The sequence below is a fragment of the Euprymna scolopes genome, chromosome 28 (assembly GCF_053919585.1).
Source record: "Euprymna scolopes isolate OS-2025 chromosome 28, ASM5391958v1, whole genome shotgun sequence".
Taxonomy (NCBI): Eukaryota; Metazoa; Mollusca; class Cephalopoda; order Sepiida; family Sepiolidae; genus Euprymna; species Euprymna scolopes.
In genome coordinates, this window is record NC_136509.1 from 65,402,763 (window position 1) to 65,427,504 (window position 24,742).

Here is a 24,742-nt window from a genome sequence, read left to right on the forward strand (position 1 = left end):
AAACAAAAAATGTATCTTCAGTACAAACAAATGATGGCAAAATGAATTCAATGTCCTAATATACGAGAGAGGGAAATATTCACGAAGATGACTTACTGAGTTTATTCTTTTTTCTTTTTTATCTTTTCTTTCCTTTTGTTTCAAGCGGTTGGTCAAAATGTCTTTGATATCCGTCCCTCCAGATTAAGGCGCACGTTTGTAAAGTTTGCTGTTTACCGCCGTTGACGTCGCATCCTTTCGCCGTTGGTATGGAGTTTCTCCCAGGCATTATCTCCTTTCACTGTTGATGGGGGGGTCGATACCTCCTATCTCGACGACATCGCTGCCTCTGTTGCTGGGTGGGAATTTCGCACATCCGCCTGGCACTACCGCCAAGAGGCGACTGTTGTACCAAAAGGCCTCTTCTCTTTTTTTCTTTCTCTCTCTCTCTCTCTCCCTCTCTCTCTCTCTCTCTCTCTCTCTCTCTCTCTCTTCTCAGTATCTTTCTTAACCCTTTCTTTTCTTTATTTGTCGCTTGACACGGCTAGCCTGTGTACTAGACGCCTCTCCCATCTCTCCCCTTCTCTTCTATAATCACTGTCTCTTTCTCTCTCTTTTTAGGTTTAGCCTCTCCCTCTTTTTTCCTATACTCTCTTTTTCTCTCTCTCTCTCTTGGAAACTACATTCATTTGCCTTGGTGATAAGATAAAATAACAAAAAAACGATACATATCTCGTTGGCCCGAAATGAAATGTTTCGATTTTTAATTAATTATGTAATCCAAGTCATGGATTACGTCACAATTGATATTCCAGATAAGTAAGTTGCTCTGCCCCACTATGTATAATAATATTCAAAATTGGATTCTGATGTCTATCACAACTATTTCAATGTTATTATTCAAATCTTATCCAAGCGACTGTTTATGACTTGATTTTGTCTTTTTACCTAATCGTATTTTATGACATCACAAACTTCTTTTCAAAAATGGTAATTTCTTTCTCAAGTTTCATGCGTTTTTATATTTGTATATTCAAATCATTGGAACATTCAGATTTAAAATGAAATTCTTTTTCTTTCTTTTTTATTTCTTATTTAATGAATATAGATACATTCGTGTTCCTTCACACAAGAATTGGATTGGCTGGTATAAGCCATAAATATGGACGTGAATAGCAGCATGGGAGCAATGTAAAAAATATGCCAGAAGCCTTAAGCTCAAACATATTACTACCTATGACTACAAACATTCATTAAGGTCGCTTATTCTATTACAGTAGCCAACACTCAGCTATTTCAAAAATATATCCTTTTCTGGTATATATCACTTTCTTTCTATGTTCTAATCTAATCTATTTTCTATCTTTATTTTTCTTTATCTTCTTTCTATTTTTAATATATAAAATAATAATGGCCGGATTGTCAAACTTAAGCTGACAAATGGAACTGTGATTCTGACTAGTCTCGTTTGATTTACTATTGTTATACCATGTTAATTGAAATAAACTAGTGTATTTTGCTACAATTTATTTAAAAATGCTTAATCTAATGTAGCAATTTTCTCTCTCTCTCTCTCTCTCTCTCTCTCTCTCTCTCTCTCTCTCTCTCTCTTTAATGCGTATATTTCTTCTCTTCCATAAGACTCACCATCTGTATTTCATCTTTATTCCAGATTTTTTTACCTGCCTCTGGACGGGAAATAAAATATTTTTCAGTTTATGGAACATGCTGTTTTTTTGCCTTGAGTCCGAGTTTATTCTGGCTGGCCAAAGTAAAACGTTAATTAGCACTTACCAAGAGCACCAGCACCACAGAGAGCAATGTAAAAAATACACCAAAAGCCTTAAGCTCAAACATATTACTACCTATGACTACAAACATTCATTAAGGTCGCTTATTCTATTACAGTAGCCAACACTCAGCTATTTTAAAAATATATCCTTTTCTGGGACATATCACTTTATTTCTATCTTCTTATCTAATCTATTTTCTATCTTTATTTTTCTTTATCTTCTTTCTTTTTTATGATATATAAAAGTAGCAGGGCCGTTAACCAGCATTGCCTGGTAGTAGCATGCATCCTCTCCTCCACATAAAATTTTAAGTACGGCTGTTGTTTTTGTTGTTGGCCAACTCCTAACCTTCTCATGTTAAAAACGGCTTTTGGAATAGACACCCCCAAGAATGACTTTCGGAATTGACATCCCATTTTGTGAGTGGGGGTATGGTTGTCACAAAATTTGCCATAAATGCAACTTTGCTAATCGCTGTCAGGAACCCCACGCCCTAATACTATGAACGAACAACAAAAATTAGTTGTTGCAGTGTCGTTTGGTTCGTGCAGGCAGGGTATGGTTCAGAGTATTGTTCAGGGCATGGTATTTTTGTTAGCAAGATTGGAGTTAGGGTGGCAAAAAACTCTTGAACCCTCTATCATTTAAAGGGAACTAAATTCCTGTAGTCACATGTGCATTGACATGTAAAAATGTACATAGTTTTTCAGAAATTGACATTTTTAAGTAAGCAGAAAAAAGGAACAGTATAAACAAAACGGTTTCTTTAAATAATAAACAATTCTTTTTTATTTTGAATAATATATACAGGACTTTGTTTCTATTATAAACAATATAAATAGAACAATTTAGAGATTGAAACAATGTAAACCATTTTAGATGTTAAATGTTAGACAACGAAAACAAAATTATTGAATCATTTTGAAAGAAATATTGCTTATATACCTGAAAGGAAATAAAATTTAGTATGTTTAGTGAGCTATTTTCGTGTAAATAAAATTATGGTGAATTAGGAAAAAACAATTTATTTTGGTTTTTGACCTATTTGTGTATCTCAAAAATATAGAAAAAAAATTAATCCACGCCCTAAAAACAATGTAAATAGCAGTGGTAAACCGTTATATGGGGGGGGGGGTAATTAGCCGCAGAGGTGAGGATCGAATGTTCACTAGTTGTAAAAAGTGGTGCAAATAACGGAAACGCTTTAACCGACTGGTCTACGACGAACATTCAATGTTATGACTCTCGAAATGACTGCTTTAAACAAACTGGAATCATATAATCACTGCAAAGGGACTCGTTCAGTGGACACCGATAAATCACAAAATGTAAACAGAAATAAATCTACTGTAAAAGTAAAGCATTAAAACAACAGTTTATTTTTTGTTGGTCAATTTTTATGAAATGTAATTATAAAACAAACCACATGTAATCATCGTGAAATATCATTCTAGAATAGTAGTTTTCATGAACAACATCTACGTTAAAGCAACAATTTATTTTTTGTTGGTCAATTTTTATGAAATGTAATTATAAAACAAACCACATGTAATAATCGTGAAATATCATTCTAGAATAGTAGTTTTCATGAACAACATCTACGTTAAAGCAACAATTTATTTTTTGTTGGTCAATTTTTATGAAATGTAATTATAAAACAAGCCACATGTAATAATCGTGAAATATCATTCTAGAATAGTAGTTTTCATGAACAACATCTACGTTAAAGCAACAATTTATTTTTTGTTGGTCAATTTTTATGAAATGTAATTATAAAACAAACCACATGTAATCATCGTGAAATATCATTCTAGAATAGTAGTTTTCATGAACAACATCTACGTTAAAGCAACAATTTATTTTTTGTTGGTCAATTTTTATGAAATGTAATTATAAAACAAACCACATGTAATAATCGTGAAATATCATTCTAGAATAGTAGTTTTCATGAACAACATCTACGTTAAAGCAACAATTTATTTTTAATAATCAATATGTTTAATTTTCAGTTATCAAATAAATGCAGTTTAAAGCCTTCAAAAGCACACAAAATTCATGTCTTGACTGCAGTAATGTAGTATTGGCATTTGGTATTTTGGTATTTAGCTTTTAAGGAAAGAATATTACTCAATCATACTAACGAAGAAGAAATTAAATGTTTTAGGCAGTTTAACAGCTTCCAAGTCACACAAATGTGTGTACTGCAATATTCGCCTGATAAGTTGTTTTTATTTTTTAATAAGTGTATAATAAGGTTTAATCTAGCTTTTAGAAAAGAAAGAAGAAATAATGGCTATCAACCTGTGTCAGAAAACATTATGTACGCTGTAGTTAAACACAAAATATGTATCACGTTATCGTAGCTGTGTACGAAAAGCTAACATGTATGGTATATTAAATGTGTAAATGACGTGGCTTTTGAACATGTTTGGATGTCTGAATATGTTTGTAATCGGGATATTTTATCTGAAATGATTAATTAATATAATCAGGGAAGCCATGTTTGTGGTTATCTCTGGAGCATTCTTTTTTGAATAACGGTTTATTTATTCCAGAATGAACGAATAGTTAGTTGTCAGCCAATAAGATTTTGTGAAATGTGAGGAGGGAGAAATCATGTCCAAACTCTCAATGACGATCACAGATTATTCTATTCAATTACTATTTACAGTTAAGTAGATTGATTTAAAACTTTTCATAAATATTGAATATTAAAATGTTTTTAACGCAAGTAGGTCAGAAATAAGAAGGTCAAACAAAATACTTTGTTTTGATTAAATTCTTAACTTTAAAATAATTTATGCCAGTAATAATAATGATTACCTTGATTTCTTATATTCCAGGGATAAACTTTTACAGTGAAGTGGGTTCCCTCACCGTAGGTGCAGAATACATTCCTGTTGTACAAAAGACTGCCAATGACACAGGTATCAGTGTGGCGACACTTGATAACAGCCAACTTCAAAGCAAGTTTCCATTTCTTAATTTTGGAGATGAAGACATTGCAATTTATGAGGCTCAAAATGCTGGACATATCAGTCCCCGGAAGCTTGTTAGAGCTCAACTTATAGCTGCCCTTGAATTGGGTTGTGATGTAATTAGAGAAATTGTCAATCAGGTAACTGAGGATAACTTACTTAATGGAGCACCTGTTATGAAGGTAAGGCTTTTACAAAAATTATTTGCTTCAAGGTTGGAACATATATATATAAGAGCAAACAGTTAATAAAACATGTTAAAAACACTTTGAAAAAGAGTTAAAAACATATTTGATCTGAAAAGGAAACACTTGATAAGTGGATTTATATATATATACTTGTGTTGGGTTGATTAAACTGAAATCATGAATCAGAAAAATAAGAATGTTTTCAGGTATCGGAATCAGAAAATTTGTGCGTATTTTCCAATGCCAAAAACGATCCCCTTAACTAATTTTTATTTGCTTTTTTGTTGAATTTACCATTGTTAGAACTAATGATAAATATTAATTGATTTTAAGCCTATAAGATCTCTAAACCATAACTCACACGTGTTTATTTTTACATTTACAAAATCATACAAACTTATTACATGGGTTTTAATGGTGATCAAAAATTAACAACTTTATAGTAAAATATTTAGAAACTTTAATAGAATCAAAATCGGAAATTGGATCAGAATCAGAACAGAATTGGTAATTGTATTGGAATCGGAAAAAATTTTGAATTCCCATCACTAATCTTCTATAATATAAAGCTAAACATGTGTGTGTGTGTCTGGTCACGAATAGGCTCCTATATGGTTGACTATTATAGAAAACTGATCACATATAATGATAGAAGATGTATCAAGACACAGGAATGGGTATGTTTGATCTGGCATAATGATAATTCGCTAAAATTGTAGGGTCTGTGTACGTGCCTGGTCCACAAAGTATGGAAATAAAAAATTTAAAAATTAAAAAAAAAAAACGTTTAATTATGGGGTGTTCATTTGCGCCTGACCTCCATAGAATGGAAATATATGACAAAGTTTAACAACGTTATTTAATATAGATCCACAGAATATTGTGATAAGTGTTTCAGTGTGAACTGGTATGGTATAATAAATTATGGGGTTTATCTATTTTATTTTTACTTTAATCATATTTTGCTTTGGTTTTGATACTCCCAAATTCGAAGCTATCTCTTTACAACCCTTCCTTTTCATAACCTATCATTGCGGTTTTTAACTTTTGAATTCAGATGAAGATATTTCGGCTCAAACAAAAAATTTTTTGATCCAAATAAGCACTAGCAGAATCAACAAACTTTTGCCAATACAAAACAAATGTATTTATGCCAGTAACCTAAAAATCTTGTATTCTGGTAGCGATGAAGTCGCTGAAGGCGTTTTTGATATCGCTTAGATTTTTTAAGCATTTCTCATGCAGAAAGTTGTCGAAATGTTTAAAAAAATGGTAGTCGGTATGTGTGAGAGGTCTGGAGAGTATGGTGGTTAAAGGAGAGTTTCGTAGCATAATTCGTTCAACTTCTGCAGGGTTGATTTAGCAACATGTGGTCGAGAATTGGGCCTTTTCTATTAACTAATGCTGGGTTTTGTTGAAGTTTCTGATGCATTTCATCCATTTGTTGACAGTACTTTTCTGCCATAATGGTTTCACCTGCATTCAAAAAACTGTAATGGATGAAATCAGTCGCAGACAACCAAACAGTCAACATGACCTTCTTTTGCTGCAACTCTGGCTTTGGTAAGTGCTATGGCGCTTCGTTGGCATCTAACAACTGAGTTGAACGTCGCTAGTTGTCATAAAGAACCCACTTTTCATTGCAAGGCACAACCTGGTCAAGAAACAGGTCTTTCTTGTTGCATAAAAAAAGGGGGAAGATGACATTCATAATGGCATTTCTTTTGATTGTCGTTCAATTTGTGAGGCACCCATTCATCAAGTTTTTTTGTCTTTCCAATCTCTTTCAAGTGGTTGGAAATCGTCGTATACGTTACATCCAATTCAGAAGCAAGTCCTCAAACAGTTGTATGTAGATTAGCTTTGATCGACCACTATGCTCATCATCTTCAAAACTGTGGTCACTGCCACAACATTTCTAAAACTACAGTTGTGCTGTGCATTCAGTAGTAATTCCTGGGACAAATACTTCGTTGATATTTATTGTTTGCTTGTGTGATGGAATTTCCACGGGTTCTGCTAGTAAAAAATGAATAGTAGATAAAATAATATAAATGTAGGTGTATACAGAGTATATTTATCCATGTTATTTAAAAAGATTTTAAAACAAATAAATAAATAGAAGTTTTTCTAAAGAAAAAAACATTTAACACAGATAGGAATGAAGCAAAATACTAAAACAAAATACAATAGATGTTTGTATGCATGGATATATTCGTATAAACTTTTAAAAAGTACATAGTGTGTGTTTACGTATGTAAAAAGTGAAGGGTCTTAACAAATTGCCTGATTTTGAGAAAAAATGAAAATTCAAGAGTTACCTTCCTTTTAAAACGTCAATATTTTTTAATGCAAATAAAAACCAATCGTTAAATTTAAATCAGCATAGATATTTTGAAATCCAGATTTTCCCTGAACCTGGCAACCCATGAACCGGAAGATACTTGAAAATGAAATAAAAATATAAGTTCATAAAAAATAAATAAATAACTAAATTGAAAAAATAATATGCAGTCCAGTGAAAACAAATATAAGCAAAAACTGAAGAGAATTTGATATTTTTTACCATAAATTGTCCCCTTTATATCAGATTTGAAACCGACGATACTGATGTTTTTCTGACCTTCTGTAAAATTTTAACATGTAACGCCTCACTTGAGGAGGTGGTTAAGGACTCTTATTTCTTTGGATTCTCGGCACGTGTCGTGTAGACTCCTCTGAGGCTGTTACATGAAATCAAATATCGAAACAGCAGGGAGGAAGAAATCTATCTACTAAGCTTAATTCTCATAAAATTATGTACAAAATGTTTTTACAATTCTCATTCAGATTTTGTAAGTTCTTTTCAAAGTCTCAACTCTCTTCACAGACAGCGACCGACAGATGGATGACGTGGGGGAGGTTACGTCTCTGCTCTACTCTGATCTGAAACTCTCTGTGACTCAACTCTGATCTGAAACTCTCTGCACTCTTCTGACTAATTTTCGCACGACAGTCGTATATATAGTAAGGGATGTGGATGGGGTAGTAATTCTCCCCAGCCAATAAGATTTTGCGACGAAATCTCCATGAAATCCTAAGCCCCAGGTCCCTGGATGGGCACCGTTCCCATACCTGAAATTCTACCATTTTCAAGGACAGATGTCAATTCTGACCCTGGGTTCTTTTAAGGCCAGACAAGGTTCTAAGTGAAATTTCCTGTCGTCAGCTTTTAGCCGTAAAAATAAACTTCTCTGGTTTTCAAACAATATCTATTTTGACATGAAATAAAATATGTATATTTATCTTCTCTATCATAAATCCTTGAGTTATCTGGCGTCACCCGGGAATACAAAGCTACCTCAGCATAGTTCTAACGCTCCTCAATAGGGGATTACGTTACAACATATATATATTGTTGTCATCGACACCCATCCATCTTGTTAGACGATAGTATAGCTCTTGTGAATATGGTTTTCTTTAAGTCAAATGTAAACAAGTACTTGCTGAGCCTAAATAATCCATTTCCACCAATAACTCTTATTATGCTGTTATCTCAGTGACTACCATACGCTCATTAACCCTTATCTTCACTCCACACCATTAATCCTATAATATGAATACACAACAGAAACAGATAAACATGCGACCGCTGTAATCAGTTATTAAGTTGTCCGCGGGGTGTGCAATAAATAATGCCCCTGACCCACTTCCATAGCAGTAGAGCAACGAAACTTGCCACAGTTATTAGTCTTTCTCTACATAGGAACCATCCAGAGTTATGCATATCTTCTATCGTTTGATGCAGCTCTAGAAACCGTTTTTGTAGAACACCCCAGGTTTGTCCTCCAACCACAACGTGACTTCAGAAGTCAAGGCTGCATCATCTGGGAAACACTTTCCTTTCAAAAACAACTTTGTGGCTTGGAAGAGTGACAGTCAGAGGGTGCAAGGTCAGGAGAGTAGAGAGGATGGAGAGGATTTCATAACCACATGCCCGTGCTTCTGATCTGGCGACATGCGAATTGTGGACCGGAGCATTGTCCTGCAGGAGAAGGGTACATTTGCTGATCTTGCCTCACCTCTTGATTTTGATAGCTTCCCTTGATTTCCTCACAAGTGAAGCATAATAGGCTCCTGTAATTGTGGTACCCTTTGCCAGGAAATCTGTCATCACTACTCCGTCCTGGTCCCAGAAGACTATGAGCATGACCTTGCCAGCGGAGGGCTACACCCTTGTCTTCTTTGGAGGTGGTGAGTCCAAGTGCTTCCACTGCATTGACTGGGCTTTACTCTTGATTATAGTGATGGACCCAGGTTTCATCCTGTGTAATCAGTCTTTTGAAAAACTTTGACTCATCTTCTTGGCACATCTCCAAATTCATCCTTGAGCACTCGACACGTTCTCGCTTCTGGAATGGTATGAGCAACCTGGGAATTCATCTGGCAGACACCTTATGCATATGCAAATGGTCATGAATGATAGTTTCCACAGACCCTGTACTAATCTTGACATCTTGGGCTATTTGGTGAATAGTAATGCGCTGATCTTCCAAAATTGCAGCCTCAACTTGACGGACAGATGCCTCATCAATGGCAGAAGGGGCCGACCAGGTCTGGGAGCTGTTTCCACAGACTTCCGGCCATGTTTGAATTTACAATGCCAGCGTTTTACAAAGTCATACGATGGGGTATTATCACCATAAGTTTTTTTCATTTCATCAAAAGTCTCCTGTGGTGTGTGTCCTTTCAAATACAAAAACTGGATCACTGCTCGACATTCAACAGGCTCCATTTCACACCTGACTCAGTTCAAACACCTGTAAAACAGAAACCACAATTAGTTCATAGCTGTAATTTGCCATATAACCCGTAGAGATATAATTCATTGCACATGCAAATTTTCAGCTAGATAAGACAACTGGAAGTGGGTCAGAGGTATTACTTATTGCACGCCCCTTGTATTTAAATAATTGAAATAATACTTAGCTACAATTAAAACTAAGAAACCATATAGTTAGACCTTGCAAACATGAGAATTCCCTAAATGGACAATATAAAAAAATTCACTGAATGATAAAAGCAATGATCAGCCCCCCCCACATCCGCCTATCCATTCTTCAAATTAACTTTTCTTCTTGAGACGTTGATGATTTGAAATGAGTTGTAAGGACCTTTTCTAATGAAATTTTGTCAATGAAATTATGGTACATCTCTTCCTGATTTTATTTTTCATTTATAAACTATTATTACCATCAGCCACAATTGATATTTTATTATGAAATTGATATATATATATATATATATATATATATATATATATATATATATATATATATATATATATATATATATCAATTTATATATATATATATATATATATATATATATATATATAACTTTGTGGATTGTCTGACTGCCCTTGCTTGCATCTTGTCTATCAAAAACATTATTGTCATGGAAAGCAGCTTTAACTAGCTGTATTTAATAAAATTCCCACTCCTCTTCCACAGTCCAACCAGATTGAGTACAAATAAACTTCAGTCTTTGCTGAACTTGTAGACATACTTTCAATCATGCAACTATGTTTTGTTATGTTTTAGTTTCGGTTTCGATTCTATTGCTCAAATCATATTTTTTTATTTTTGAAATCATGACTATATATTGGGTGTAATATAATATGAACTAATTGACTGTATAATAATGATGGAATGATAAAATTGTCGCACTAAAAAAGACAACATGATTCCATTTCCATTTGATGAAAACCGGTTTCTTTTTTGTTTTTGTCGCAAATCATCTACTAGTTGGCCAGTTGTGTACAAATCCCAAGAGCAATAGGAGGCTTCTATTATGTCTGAAAGTGACACAATGTTCAACGAGCAAAATTGGAGATGCGCTGCTGTACAACTCATGCTAAGTTACGACAACAGACCCATTGCCAGCACCCTCAAAATGCAAATCCAGATGGTTCAATGCTTGTGGGCACAGCTCAACAGAGTTTCCGGTCACGGTTATGTGGTGTGGTTTCAAATGAGGGTCACATCATGCCACCTCACATCTTCAAAGTCAGCTTGAAAGTCAACACCAAAATGTACCTGGATGTGCTGAAGAGTGTGCTGATTCCCTGGTGCAATCAGGCGACTGCTGGTAGATCTTGGGTGTGGCAGTAGAATTTGGTGCTGGCTCACAAGTCCAAAGAGACCCAGACTTGGCTTATGCTGCAACTTTGTACTCTTCTCTCACTGACCTCTCCTCCCCTGGCCTTAACCTGCTGAACTACTTCATTTAGTCATACTTCGAAAACATCACCAACATGACCTCCCACAACACCAAAGCCAGCCTGATCACTGCCATCCGCCGAGTATTGGCTGAACTCCTGCTGCCGCTTGTGTAAAAGGCATGCTACCAGTTCCATATCATATTGAAATGTATATTATGACCAGACAACCCTAGACGCTCCTATATATATTGTTTTTTAGTATAGAGTGAAGGATATGTTTTTTGAGGTTTCAGATTATGCGCTCTCCTTAGCTACTATTCTATGAAAATTGAATAGAGTAGTGTCTCTTAGGTGGTTGCAGAGATCGAAACTCCAACTAGTTGATGTAATCCTCAAAATTCATGCAACAGCTCTAATATTAATTACTTTAGTATCTGATACTATTGTAACATATATATATAACCATTTGTCCTCTGGATTGCATTCATTACAATCCTGGCTCACGGAACTATATTTGTGATATACCCGTGGCCGTGTTCGTCGATCCCGGTTCACAGGACCATAGATGCAACCCAGCAGGGCTACTCTCTTAACTGTCTAGTGATTGCCCCTTCAAGGGTGACCAGACTCTCACTGGTCACTGGAAAATACTGTTCTGATATTCTGGATATGCAAAATCTGCCCGACCCTAAGTCTATGTGGCAACTCTTCAGCTGGCCATTTGACGTCAGATACTGCAATTGAGTTCATCCTTCATTGGTTACCTGATGAATGGCTTATGTGGACCGGTATGAAGCTGAGTCGGGGTGGATATCCCCTGGTGAGAATCTTATGACTCTAGGTCAGCGCTTCACCTTACGTTGTCCGTAACACAATATAAAAATAAAAATAAAATAATGACAAATAAAGTGTCGTCTACGATTTGTGACCTATTTGACACGTTGTCTGAGGTTCTCATTAGCACATTTTGTTCCGAACGATTCAAACTCAAAGCAAGAATGACACAACGCTAGAATCTTAAAATACAAATTTTATTCAACATCCTAAAATTTAATATCACACCGCAATAGATTGGGGTGAGGTCAGATGATAAAAAAAAACATCATAAAAGAAAGAAAAGAAAACAAGGTGACAAAAAAAAATATAATATAAGAGAAAATGTATGGTATGACAGTTCGGCCAAGGACAAGGAGTGGGGATATCGGGATGGGGAAATCATAATAGTCACTTAACTTTATCCAATTAGACTTTTGTATTTTATAATGTTTCCGCAAAGTTCATCATTTGCAAGATTTTTCCTGTTTGGTTTCTTCTTGGATGGGGACGCCCGTCGACATGACGATATTTTTGTTCGTTGCAACCCTCTTCTTATTCATCTTTAATGTCTTCACTGTGAACTTTCCATGATATCCATTCTTGGCCGAAAGAATTCAACTCCTGTTTATTTCAGGGAAATCTGTTTACGCTGCGCTTTGGGTATTCCTGAGCACCACCTGCTCATAGTGAGTTTTTAAAATTTTTTATTCATTATTCGCTCAAACGTAAACAAAACAACACCGTTCACTGCTCTCTCCAGTCTCTTTTCCTTTTTTCTTTTTTTTTCTTGCCTCTCAATTTTTTTTATACGAACGCTATCGTTTTTCACCGTTGACAAAACACTCAGTTCAAAAACGACTTTCTTTATTCGTCCGCATCGATTTCACTTTTTCTTTCTCTCCCTTTCCTTTTTCATCAGCTTCGCTGACAGTGGGCTCTCTCGCGCATTGCATTTTCAGAGGGAGGGAGGGAGGGGTGTGTGTGTATGCCTCGAACGCTAGTGCGTTTATTTATTTGTTATTATTATTTATTTATTTTTTTTATTATTGAATTTAAATTCACACTCGCCGAAAGCGAGGTGAGCTGCATGCTTTTATATTTATATTTGAATTTAAATTCACCGTTCGCCGTAAGCATTCCCTAAGAGATAAAAAAAATTATTTCTTATTCCGTTATGATTATTTTTTAATTTATCAACCGATATCAACCAGCCTCTCTACCAATATAACACTTGTATGCTACTCTTTTCAGTTACAACTTGGCATCGGTGCTGTAAAAAACTATGTTTCGAGTCAACAATTCAAAAATAATTCTGAGATCATTTCTTATGAACAAAAATAATTATTTAAAAGATCTTCATGGTAAACTTCGTACAAAGAAAGCTAAGTTCTTTGGGTTGTTAACGGCTTTCTGATGCGGATTATTACAACTTAAGTTCATTTAGACAATTTCCCAGCTAGGAAAAAGAGCCTTTCAAATTCTTATGAGGGTTTCTGCCCTTTAGTCCAGGGGTGATGCGTTCTCTTCAATGTCAGCCAAACAAAACACCCCATTTCTCAAAAAACAATGATTTGTTTATCAACTGTTTCCCTCTCTGTCGTTTGAAGCTTACCCTTTCTTTGTTCCTCTGAATCTCTTCTTTCTCTATCCATTATTTTATATTCTTTTTCTTTTATCTTTTCTTGTGAATCTCCTCCCTCTCTTTTGCAACCATATCTCCCTCCAACTCTCTTTTTCCTTTTTCCCTCTTTCTCCTCAACCCAAACTACGTTTCTCTAAAAAAAAAAACTGTATTATCTTTCAGGGTTCAATTCCTGTCACTTAATTGGTGGTCAGGCACTTAAATATAACAGGTGGACCAAATTACAATATTTGCTAGATACTAAAGTAGACCTTTTATCACCATGTCAACTTTACTGTTCTTTTCTGTTTATCATATCGGCAATAAAAACATACTCCAGACTTTTTTTTTCTTCAGGGACAAGTTGCCCTTACACTGATTCCTCTCAACGCTCATCTCGCTGTGACGCTGTAAACCTTGTTTTTAATTATTGTTCATTTTTTATTCTTCATTACTTATCAGTTAATGAATGATTCTCTAACTTCAATTGAAGCAGTTTCTGGGTTTTGTCCCACCATTTTGCTTTCTCTTTCATTCTATCTCTCGGCAACATGATCAGAAACGAGACTTGTTTCTGTAGTGCCATATTTGATCTTTCTAACATACATGACGTCCCTACACTCGCTCTGCCTTTCGCCCTAACTTGGTATGTGTATATTATTTCTTCACTTAATAATTTAAACCTATTTGTTTCGTTCCTTGCTTCCATCTTTTTCTCCTCTTTCTACTTCAGTATATTTATATATAAGTTTACGATTCCCTTTATTAACACTATCTTAGTGGATTTTCGCCAGAGCTTTGTTAGCCATGCAGGTCCAGGTCTGGTACTACCACGTGTCCATCGTCTCTACTATGATGAGGAATGGTTGGATTTTAGGGAGACGGGGGCGGGGATAGTCTATTTCCGGACCTTCTTTTGTACTTAACACATAAAAATGTTGAAAATGTTTTTCCTGCACAAAATAAATTCAAAACATGTCATCTTCTCTCTCTCTCTCTCTCTCTCTCTCTCTCTCTCTCTCTCTCTCTCTCTCTCTCTCTCTCTCTCTCATGCACACTATCTCTCTGTGCCTCTCTTTCTCTGACAGGTGAAAACAGATTCAGGAAGAACTATTCATGCCAGAAAAGTCCTTATTGCTGTTGGATGCTTTACAGAATTTCGGAAATTGCTTCCTGTGGAGCCCAATCTGATATTTTCTCCCCAGACTGTGACTTTGGTGCAAATAACGCCAGAAGATGCACATAGAATTGAGTAAGGAAAGATTTTATCTACAAAAAATGTTTGGAAAATCAATGGCAGCATAATTTTGCGATTATGTTCTTTGGAATGTTGCTTTTGTAATGTGGTGCCTTCATTATTGATTTAATTTCCTTTGTCATTTATTCATCTCTGCGTTGAGTTGATTTATACTGATCATAGTTATCTGGTCTGTTGCATTTTAGCCAACATTCGCAGGATGTTGACCAAGTATGTCCCTATTAAATGAGAACATTGTTATAATCATGTTCAGAAATTCCTTCTGAGCCTTTATGTTGCTTTTGTGTGATTTTTCATGATTTTGTTGGTGTCTGTAGCCACACTTGCCTCAGACTTATTTTACTTATTGACTGTCATACGGATAGTTTTTATCTATTCTATATTACACATATGTTTTTACAATAAAGGATATTAATCAGTATGTGTTTCAATGGACTAGAATTAAACTTATATACACATATAGAACATAATGGCACAGTTATGCCATTGATTTTTCAAACAACTCTTATATATTTTGATAGCAAAAAGAAGGTTAAATACAAAATTAAACATAATAAAATCATAACTTTGTTGTCGACGCTGATATACATTTTCATATATTAAATCTTGTTTGAGGTTTGAAATTTTGAATTTAATATATTACAATGTTTGAAATTTTGAATTTATATATTACAATGTTTGAAATTTTGAATTTAATATATTAAAATTTTTGACATTTTGAATTCAATATATTACAATGTTTAAAATTTTGCATTTAATATATTACAATGTTTGAAATTTTGAATTTTATATATTACAATGTTTGAAATTTTGAATTTAATATATTACAATGTCTGTAATTTTGAATTTAATTTATTACAAATTTTGAAATTTTGAATTTAATATATTACAATGTTTAAAATTTGAATTTAATATATTACAATGTTTGAAATTTTGAATTTAATATATTACAATGTCTGTAATTTTGAATTTAATTTATTACAAATTTTGAAATTTTGAATTTAATATATTACAATGTTTAAAATTTGAATTTAATATATTACAATGTTTGAAATTTTGAATTTAATATATTACAATGTCTGAAATTTTGAATTTAATTTATTACAAATTTTGAAATTTTGCATTTAATATATTACAATGTTTTAAAATTTGAATTTAATATATTACAATGTTTGAAATTTTGAATTTAATATATTACAATGTTTAATTTTGAATTTAATATATTACAATGTTTGAAATTTTTTAATTTAATATATTACAATGTTTAATTTTTAATTTAATATATTACAATGTTTTAATACATATGTAATGTTATTCTTCCACCTGGTGAATGGTTTGTAGATCTGCTAGTATATTATATACTTCTGTTTTGTTTTAATTTGACTTCAGTAAGATCTCGGAAATCAAGGACCTCTTTTTGGGCGGCTAACTCTTGATTTCTATATGAGACACATAGATATCCCAGTATTCAACCAAGAATCTCTACCTCTCAAACATTGAGTTAGTTAAGAAGTTAAAACATTAATTTTACTTTCTTCAATTGACCAGCTAACTAGGTTATAGTATATCTTTCTTGTGGTCTCTTAGTCTTACTAGATTCCAGAACAAGAATTAATCTGGTCTGATGGAGTATTCATCTAAGTATTGTTTCTGGAGATAACATCATTAGAGTGTGTACTATTGCCGTATTGAGGGGGTTCTATTTGGGCTTCAAATACAAAATGTTATTTTGAATATTTAGTCAGCATTTACTTGTTGGGGAAAGTATCCTCATGCCAGGTTGTCTAGAGTTCAAAGACACTCGAGGATCGTGTCTTGTAGGTAATTCAAACTCTGTATATAATATATCATTATATAACAAATTATGTATAAGAAAGACTTGAGAGCCTTTCTTATATTTGTTATATAATGATATATCATATAGAGAGTTGCAAGATTCACTCTATAAGTGTGCACATGCAGGGACTCTATAATGTAGCAACGTTTGGCAACTCTCCAAACATACATTTGTTTGAGTCTTGTGGTAAAAGAAAGAAGAAAGGTCCAAGACAATGATGGGATAAGCCGATAATAAAAGACTAAGGTTATTTCAGAGTATTCCATCTCTAAAACTTATGTCTGATTGTCCATATTTATTTCTATTTTGTGAACATCAATTAGAGTTCTACTGAAAAGGGGGGCATTTGATTATTTGCAGCTGTAGTGAACTGAACTCCCTCCAAACTAACTGGAAGGAACTATAACCTCAATTACCCCACATAAAGAATCACTCCATCCTTTCTTCAGCCCTACCGATTCGTTCTTTAGAGAAAGTTTAATTTCTGTCTGGATAATGGATTATAATCCAAACAGAATTTTCTATCACGAACCACATAGATTCCGTTTTCATTTCCTAGATTGGCTACAAAATCAATTCTTGTTTAGAAAAGAAATCTTTTTCGCTTTTGATTGAGCTAATCTCACGGCTGTTTTACATGGAGAGAAACTCCGAAAATAACAGAAAAGATCTACATGGTCATGTATCGTTTATGTGGGCTCAAATAGTCATGCTAAGACAATTAAATTTGCAAAAAAAAATAGTCTCTATACTTTGGCTCAATCTTTTTTTAATTAATTGTAAAGCAAATTCTGCCTGATCAGCGAAAATGCCTTTATTCTCATATGGGGACAATGATTTATTATATCATTGCTTGTCCAGAATTTCCTTGATAATAAAAACTAAAAATAAAGAAAAATCTGTACGATATGCGTGTCAACGATAGAAAGAAATATTGTACACTTAAATTTCATTTCAAATAAACATTAGGCCAAGTATATAAGATAAAAATTAATGCGGGTACATAAAATAAACATAAGGCCAGGTATATAAAATCATCATTAGGCCAGGCATATAAAATCAATATTAGGTTAGGTATATAAAATCAATATTAGGACAGGCATATAAAATCAATATTAGTCAGGTCTATAAAACAAACCTTAGGCCAGGCATATAAAATTAACATAAGGCCAGGTATATAAAATCAATATTAGGACAGGCATATAAAATCAAAATGATGGCCAAGTATATGAAATAACATTAGGCCAGGAATATAAAATCAAAATTAGGCTAGGCTTTTAAAATCAACATTAGGCCAGTCATATAAAATTAACACTAAGCTAGGTATATAAAATCAACATTAGGGCAGGTATATAAAATATACATTAGGCAAGACATATGAAATCAACATTAGGCCAGGTAGATAAAATCAACATTAGGCCAGGCATATTCAATCAACATTAGGCCAGGTCTATAAAACAAACATTAGGCCAGGTATATAAAATCAACATTAGGCCAGGCATATAAAATCAAAATGATGGTCACGTATATAAAACAACATTAGTCCAAGTGTATAAAATAAACATTAGGCTAGGCTTTTAAAATCAACATTAGGCCAGGCATATAAAATCAACATTAAGCCAGATATATAAAATATACATTAGGCTAGGCATATAAAATCAACATAAGCCCACGTATATAAAATCAACATTATGCCACGTATATAAAATCAACATTAGGCTAGGTATATAAAATCAACATTATGCCAGGTATAAAAAATCAATATTAGGTCAGTCATATAAAATCAACATTAGGCCAGGTATATAAAAACTAAACATTAGTCCAGGCATATAAAATCAACATTAAGCCAGGTATATAAAATAAACATTAGGCCAGGCATATAAAATCAACATTAGCCCAGGTATATAAAATCAACATTAAGCCAGGTATATAAAATAAACATTATGGCAGGCATATAAAATCAACATTAAACCAGATATATAAAATCAACATTATGCCAGGCATATAAAATCAACATTAAACCAGATATATAAAATCAACATTATGACAGGCATATTGAATCAATATTATGCTAGGCATATAAAATAAACATAAGGCCAGATATATAAAATCATCTTTATGCATCGTATATAAAATAAACATTAGTCCTGCATATAAAATCGATATTTACCCAAGTATATAAAATCAACATTAGGCCAGACATATTAAATCAACATTAGGTCAGGCATATTAAAATCAACATTAAGCCAGTATATACTATAAACATTAGGCCAGGCATATAAAATAAACATTAGGCCAGGCATATAAAATAAACATTAGGCCAGATATATAAAATCCACATTAGGCCAGACATATTAAATCAACATCAGGCCGTGTATATAAAATCAACAGGTGAAGTAGAGCGGAATATTTTCATAGCATGCAGTTTAACATGATACGAATGTCTCCATTTAGTCTCTGGTATTCATACGACTGGTTGATTCCACTTAGTTTTCAAATAGGGGTGATTTGAACCCCTACAACACCCCCTCCTGAGCTTTTCATTCCCCTCGGATTATTGTATAGCTCTTTTTCATGGGTTGATCTCTATAGGTCGTTCATTTTCCTTTTTCTGAGGGACCAGCATTTTCCGGCTGCTTGAGGTGTTACCAAGATGAACATGTCATATATCTGGTCTATTATCTCTTCTTATTCAGCAGGAGGTTGTCTGGGATACGTTTCCGAATTTGGTTTAAATGCTTCTTGTGAGTAAATCTTGGACCTTCGATAATGTAGACCATGTGCCCGATCCTTTTCTAGACCTTTCCTAGTTTCCACATTGTACTATTATTTTTTTTGTACCTGGAAAAATACTTTTTAACCAGGGAAATATCTCTTTTTGGGAACTATAGTATTTGGCAGTTAACCTGTTTTGACAAAAGTTTCTCTAAGACTGGCCTAATTTTCCTTGCGAACATTAACTCTGCTGGTGACATCTCTGATGCAGTGCTTTCATTTGACGTAATTCGGTAAACTTGTAAAACTGCTGTAATCCCTTTTCTGAGGACGTTCCTTTAGCCTTCTTCAGGCCCTTTTCAGCGTGTCTACAAACCTCTCTGCCTGACCATTCAATCGGAGATGATAGGTTGGCGTCATTATGTGGTTAACCTGGAAATCCTTGTAGAAGCTTTTAAAATCTGCTGAAGTGAATTGTGTGCGATTGTCTGACACTAGACAATCAACCACACCAAACCTAGCATACAATTCGTGAAGAGCACTGATTATAAAATTTGTTGTTGGACTTTTACAAATACCTCAGGCCATTTTGAAAAACTGTCTACCACTATTAAATAATAGTTTCCATCCAGTGGGCCTGCGAAATCTACATGTATTCTTTGCCGTCGGTGGTCCGCTTTAGGCCACGGGCTAAATCGTAATGGGGGCGCTTTTGCAGCCAATGCGCATTCCTTACACGACTTTATTGTCCTTCTATATCAGTGTCCATACTCTTCCAATAAACGTAGGACCTCATGAGGCTCTTCATTTGAGTAGCCCCAGGGTGCCCCATATGAAAATCCTTTAGAATTTTCTTTTGTAGTGTAGCTGGGATTATTACTCTTTCTTTGTACAACAGTACCTAATTGCACATAGAATAAGCTTCTGCTGCCGATTCATCCGATTGAATTTTTTGTTTCATTTCTTTGGTGAAACTATCTTCTTCAGCCTCCCTTATTATATCTTCCAAAGTCACTGATAGTTCCTTGATCATATTATATAGTATTTGTATAGTCCTTTTCACTTTGTAGTGACGCTATTACTGTGTCTTTTAGTGGTTCCCTTGATTTCAGTATTAATCGCGACAATCTGTCTGCGTGACTTAACTTTGCAAATGAAAGAAATTCCATACTGAAGTCGTAATTCAAGAAAATGGTCCCCCATCTTTGCAGTCTGTTGGCTGTGTAAGTTAGCAGACCTTTTTTAGAGCCAAAGATGATTATAAGCGGCTTATGGCCAGTTTGCAGTTTAAACTTACGACCGTGTAAAAATCGGTGGAATTTTGTAACACTGAATATGATCCCCAGTGCTTCCTTTTCAATTTGAGAGTAATTCTTCTCGGCAGGAAGTAAAGTTCTTGATGCATGGGCGATCAGCTTAGTGGACCCATCAGGCATCTTGTTTAGAATGCACGCCCGATCCCATGAGAACTTGCGTCAGTTGCGACAATAATCTCTTGTTTCGGATTGAAATGAATCAGGAATAAATCTGACGTTAATACATCTTTTAATTTCTTAAACGCTGCCTGGCACTCAGACGTCCACTCCCATTGTTTTGTCCTTTTTTAATAGTAAATTCAATGACGCACGCAATTCATGCATGTTCTTAATGAACGTTTGATAATAGTTTGCAAGCCCTAAAAAACTCTGCAATGTAGTTACATTATGAGGTTCTGGCATGTCTTTTATAGCTGTGGACTTGTCTGGATCGAGTTTCCTCCCGTCTTTATCTATGATATGACCCAGGTATTTAATTCGTTCCAAAATAATTTGCATTTTGCTTCCTTCAATGTGAAACCGTATTCTTTTGTTCTGTCAAACACTTGAAATACATGATCTCTATGTTGTTAAATATTTTGACTACGCATAAAAATATCGTCTAGATAGCCTATTGCAAAATCCAAACCACTCAGCAAAGTATCGATTACCTATTGAAAAATTGCAGGTGATACCAAATGTTAATCTACTGAATTTATAAAGTCCTTTATGCGTTGAGAAACACAAAAGTTTCAAGCTATCTTCCGCTACTGGTATTTGCAGGTACACCTCGCTTAAGTCTATTTTGGAAAAAGTTTTTCCGCCATTTAACTTAGCGAATACTTTGTCTGGGTTTGGTAGTGGATAGTGATGATCCTTGAACGCCACATTTAATCCAGTAGAGAAGTCCACACATGCCCTAATCTCTATAGATTTTTTCACGTATACGGTAGGGGCTGCCCACTCACTATAGTTAATAGGGGTCAAAATCACAGTGTTTACTAGTCTCTCCAATTCTTCTTCAATTTTTTTCCTTGAAGCGAATGGTACTCTTCATAGCTTTTTGAATATTGGTTTTGCTTCATGCAGCAATTCGTATCTCACATTTACTTTTGTGCAGCATCCAAGCTTTTCAAGAAAACACTTGGGAAAGATTTGTTGAGATCTTTTTTGAGTTTGTCGGCTTCAGCCATTAGGTTTGACTTTGTGACAAAAATCACTCATTGGCGAATACCATAATTCAAATTCCTGAATCCAATTGGTCCCGAATAAGTTTGTTGCGTTCCTTAGAATGAACACTTTTAGCTTTTTTCGTTCTTTTTAGTGACACATTAATACTACCTCACCCTCAAAATTTATTTTTTCACCAGTTACTGATCTTGCGACTTTATTCGTCTTTGTCATCGTGGGCTTTCGTATTCTCTTCCATGTGTGAAAATTTATAATTGATAAAATTCACTTCTTTATTTCTGATTCTCACCGTAACATATTTCCTTATGTTCTCTGCTGGTGAAGGGTCCATTTTTGCAGTTTTTATGTAGCTCTTTTTTACTACTTTTGCTCTGCACTATAATGCTTTGTGCCCTACTCGCTTGTATAGGTCATATGGTATTTTCCTTTGGTACTGACATGCATTGTACCCAAGAGGTCCTCCACATTTGCTACAAGGGGTCCTAGGATTTTGTCTATCCTGATAATTTTGTGAAGGGTTCTTTTTGCCTCTTGGTTGGTAATTGCTTGCGAGCGGGTGTTCTTTATTTTTTAAGCATATTTTTTAATGTGAGCGATACCTACTTCCTCTATGTTTTGGGAAACATGAATCACTGACAATCTTCAGCCAGTTTCTGAAGCATCAAATCAGGTTCTAATTCCAATTTATTTAGAGCACAACATCTTATATCGGCGTCTTTTGTGGCTATCAAACTTTGTGTGAATATTAAGCATTTGAAATTATCTGCCGTTAATGACGACAACTTGAAATTGTTACTGTGCTTATTAACTATAGATGCAAAAGTCATATAGTCCTGACTCTCCCTATGTGCAAGATTCATGCATCTTCATCTTTTGTGAAAAAGGCTTTTTTTGGACAGTATAACTCCATTAACAGTTTGACTGCCTCATCAAATGACAATTCGTTGGTTTTTCTTGGTAAAATATAGTCCACGAATTTGTTATGTTAAGATGTACCCAACTTCTGTACAATGAACGAACCTTCCTTTGATCTGTCCATGCACTGCAGTCAATATTTAAAAGGTCTTCAAATCTTCTGAAATATGCCTCAAACGTTAGATATTCCACAGGAGCATAGGGAAATGTCTCATTAGCTGACTGGATCGCATTTTGGGAAAAGGCCATGTTGGTTTCTTCTCGGCTGTCCTTATTCATTTAAAACTTGCGTTATCAAATCCATTTTTTATCTAACTGGTTTTGTTGCTATAAATGTAATTTTTTCAATTCCAACATTTGTTCGTTCATTTCTTTCTTTTCTCTTTCCTGTTTTTTAAAATATTTAATTTAACAGCTCTCTTCCATCTGTCTTTTTATTGTCAGTTGCATCTCGTCGTTTTGTTTCTGTATTGCCAATTGCTCTTCTCAGACCTTTTTTCAAGTTCTAAGTGTTGACTTGTTGGAATTTCACCATTTCCAAAATCTGTTTTGCAAAATCGTCCATTTTTTTTTTTTTTTGGCAGGTTTAGAATTACTCAATATGACAAAATGAGTTTTTGCTATAGTACTAACTCTAGAGAGAAAAAACCTTTACAAAATTCATACCTGATTATTTAACGAATATTTCTTTCATATATTTATTTCTTTGTGTGGCAATTTTCCTGAGAAAATAATTCAGCGTTTGCATTTATACAGAAAGCAGTAGATTTCATTTGCCATTTTTAAATTTTCGTAACGTGTAAGTACTGGGTTCAATTCTTTGTTGATCCTACACATTTTTTCTTCCTCTTTTTTCCTTAAAAAGAATTAGTTATTTATCTGTGAAAGAGAGTTTATAGCATTTACTTAATAATGACTATTCTTTTCAATTTCTTTGTGAAAAAGAATGTCCTTTTTTCGTTAACACTTTATTTGTCATGCTTAGCAAAATTGTTCTTTTTTCTCTTCTTCGACTAGTGAAAAGTTTATCTAGAAGTGTAAGCCCTGTTTAGTTTCAGAACAGTTTCCGATGGTTCGTTGTTCTATACAACTCTTGAGAGGTGACTGGTTTGCAGTAGACAGAACAGTTTCTGATGGTGCGTTGTTCCACACAAGTCCTGAGAGGTGACTGGTTTTCAGTAGACAGTTCCACAGAGCAAAAGATTCTTACCGTGTTGAGACGGAAAAAAAAACATATGCAAGATTGCTACAGAAAAGGTTTAATATTTATGGAGCAATTCTGGTTTCGTATTGGTTGGTAGCAGAACATGAATTAATTCGATTCGTCAGTTCCTAGCAGCATCGTTTATGAATAGAATCGCCCGACTGTGTCGGATCATACCCCATTTTTAAATCAAAAATATTGTAACATCCCCCCTATTTTTTATAATGGGGAACTCCCTTGTGTTTGTTCTGCTCAAAAATAAATATATATTTTAATATTCAATTATACATAACAAAAATTAGAACTCATTTGGATCTTAAAATTTTAGCATGTAAAAAGACGCCATTTTTAATTGTGTTCAAATGTCAAAACAGATATATATATATATATATATATATATATGTATATATATATATATATATATATATATATATATATGTACAGAGAAGAGAAATAAAAGAAGTATTTTTATCTTAAAAAGTGGTGGGTATGTGAAAAAGAAGCCATTTCTTAAATTTGATTATGCAATTTTGTAAAAAAAGAAAAAGAAAAAACGCATACATATATAGATATAAATAAATATACATAAAAATAAACATACATGCAATATGTACCCGCTTAAAGAGAGTTTTTTTTGGTAATTAAAACAATGCAAAAAAAATAGGACATTTTGGAAAAATAAGAAAGAAAACTAATGTGCACAAAAAAAATAAAAAAGTTAATTGTAATTTATGCGCGCCTTAAAATAAG

The 24,742-nt window shown here is 34.0% G+C and overlaps 1 protein-coding gene across 1 annotated transcript in view; it reads left to right on the forward strand.

Moving 5' to 3' along the window:
• LOC145249682 (N-methyl-L-tryptophan oxidase-like) overlaps positions 1-24,742 on the forward strand; it is an 80,509-nt gene that overhangs the window by 25,598 nt on the left and 30,169 nt on the right. Inside the window, exons 3-4 of the mRNA XM_080111479.1 lie at positions 4,616-4,932; positions 14,666-14,829. Coding sequence (XP_079967605.1) covers positions 4,616-4,932; positions 14,666-14,829 — 481 coding nt within the window. The remainder of the gene's footprint in view (positions 1-4,615; positions 4,933-14,665; positions 14,830-24,742) is intronic.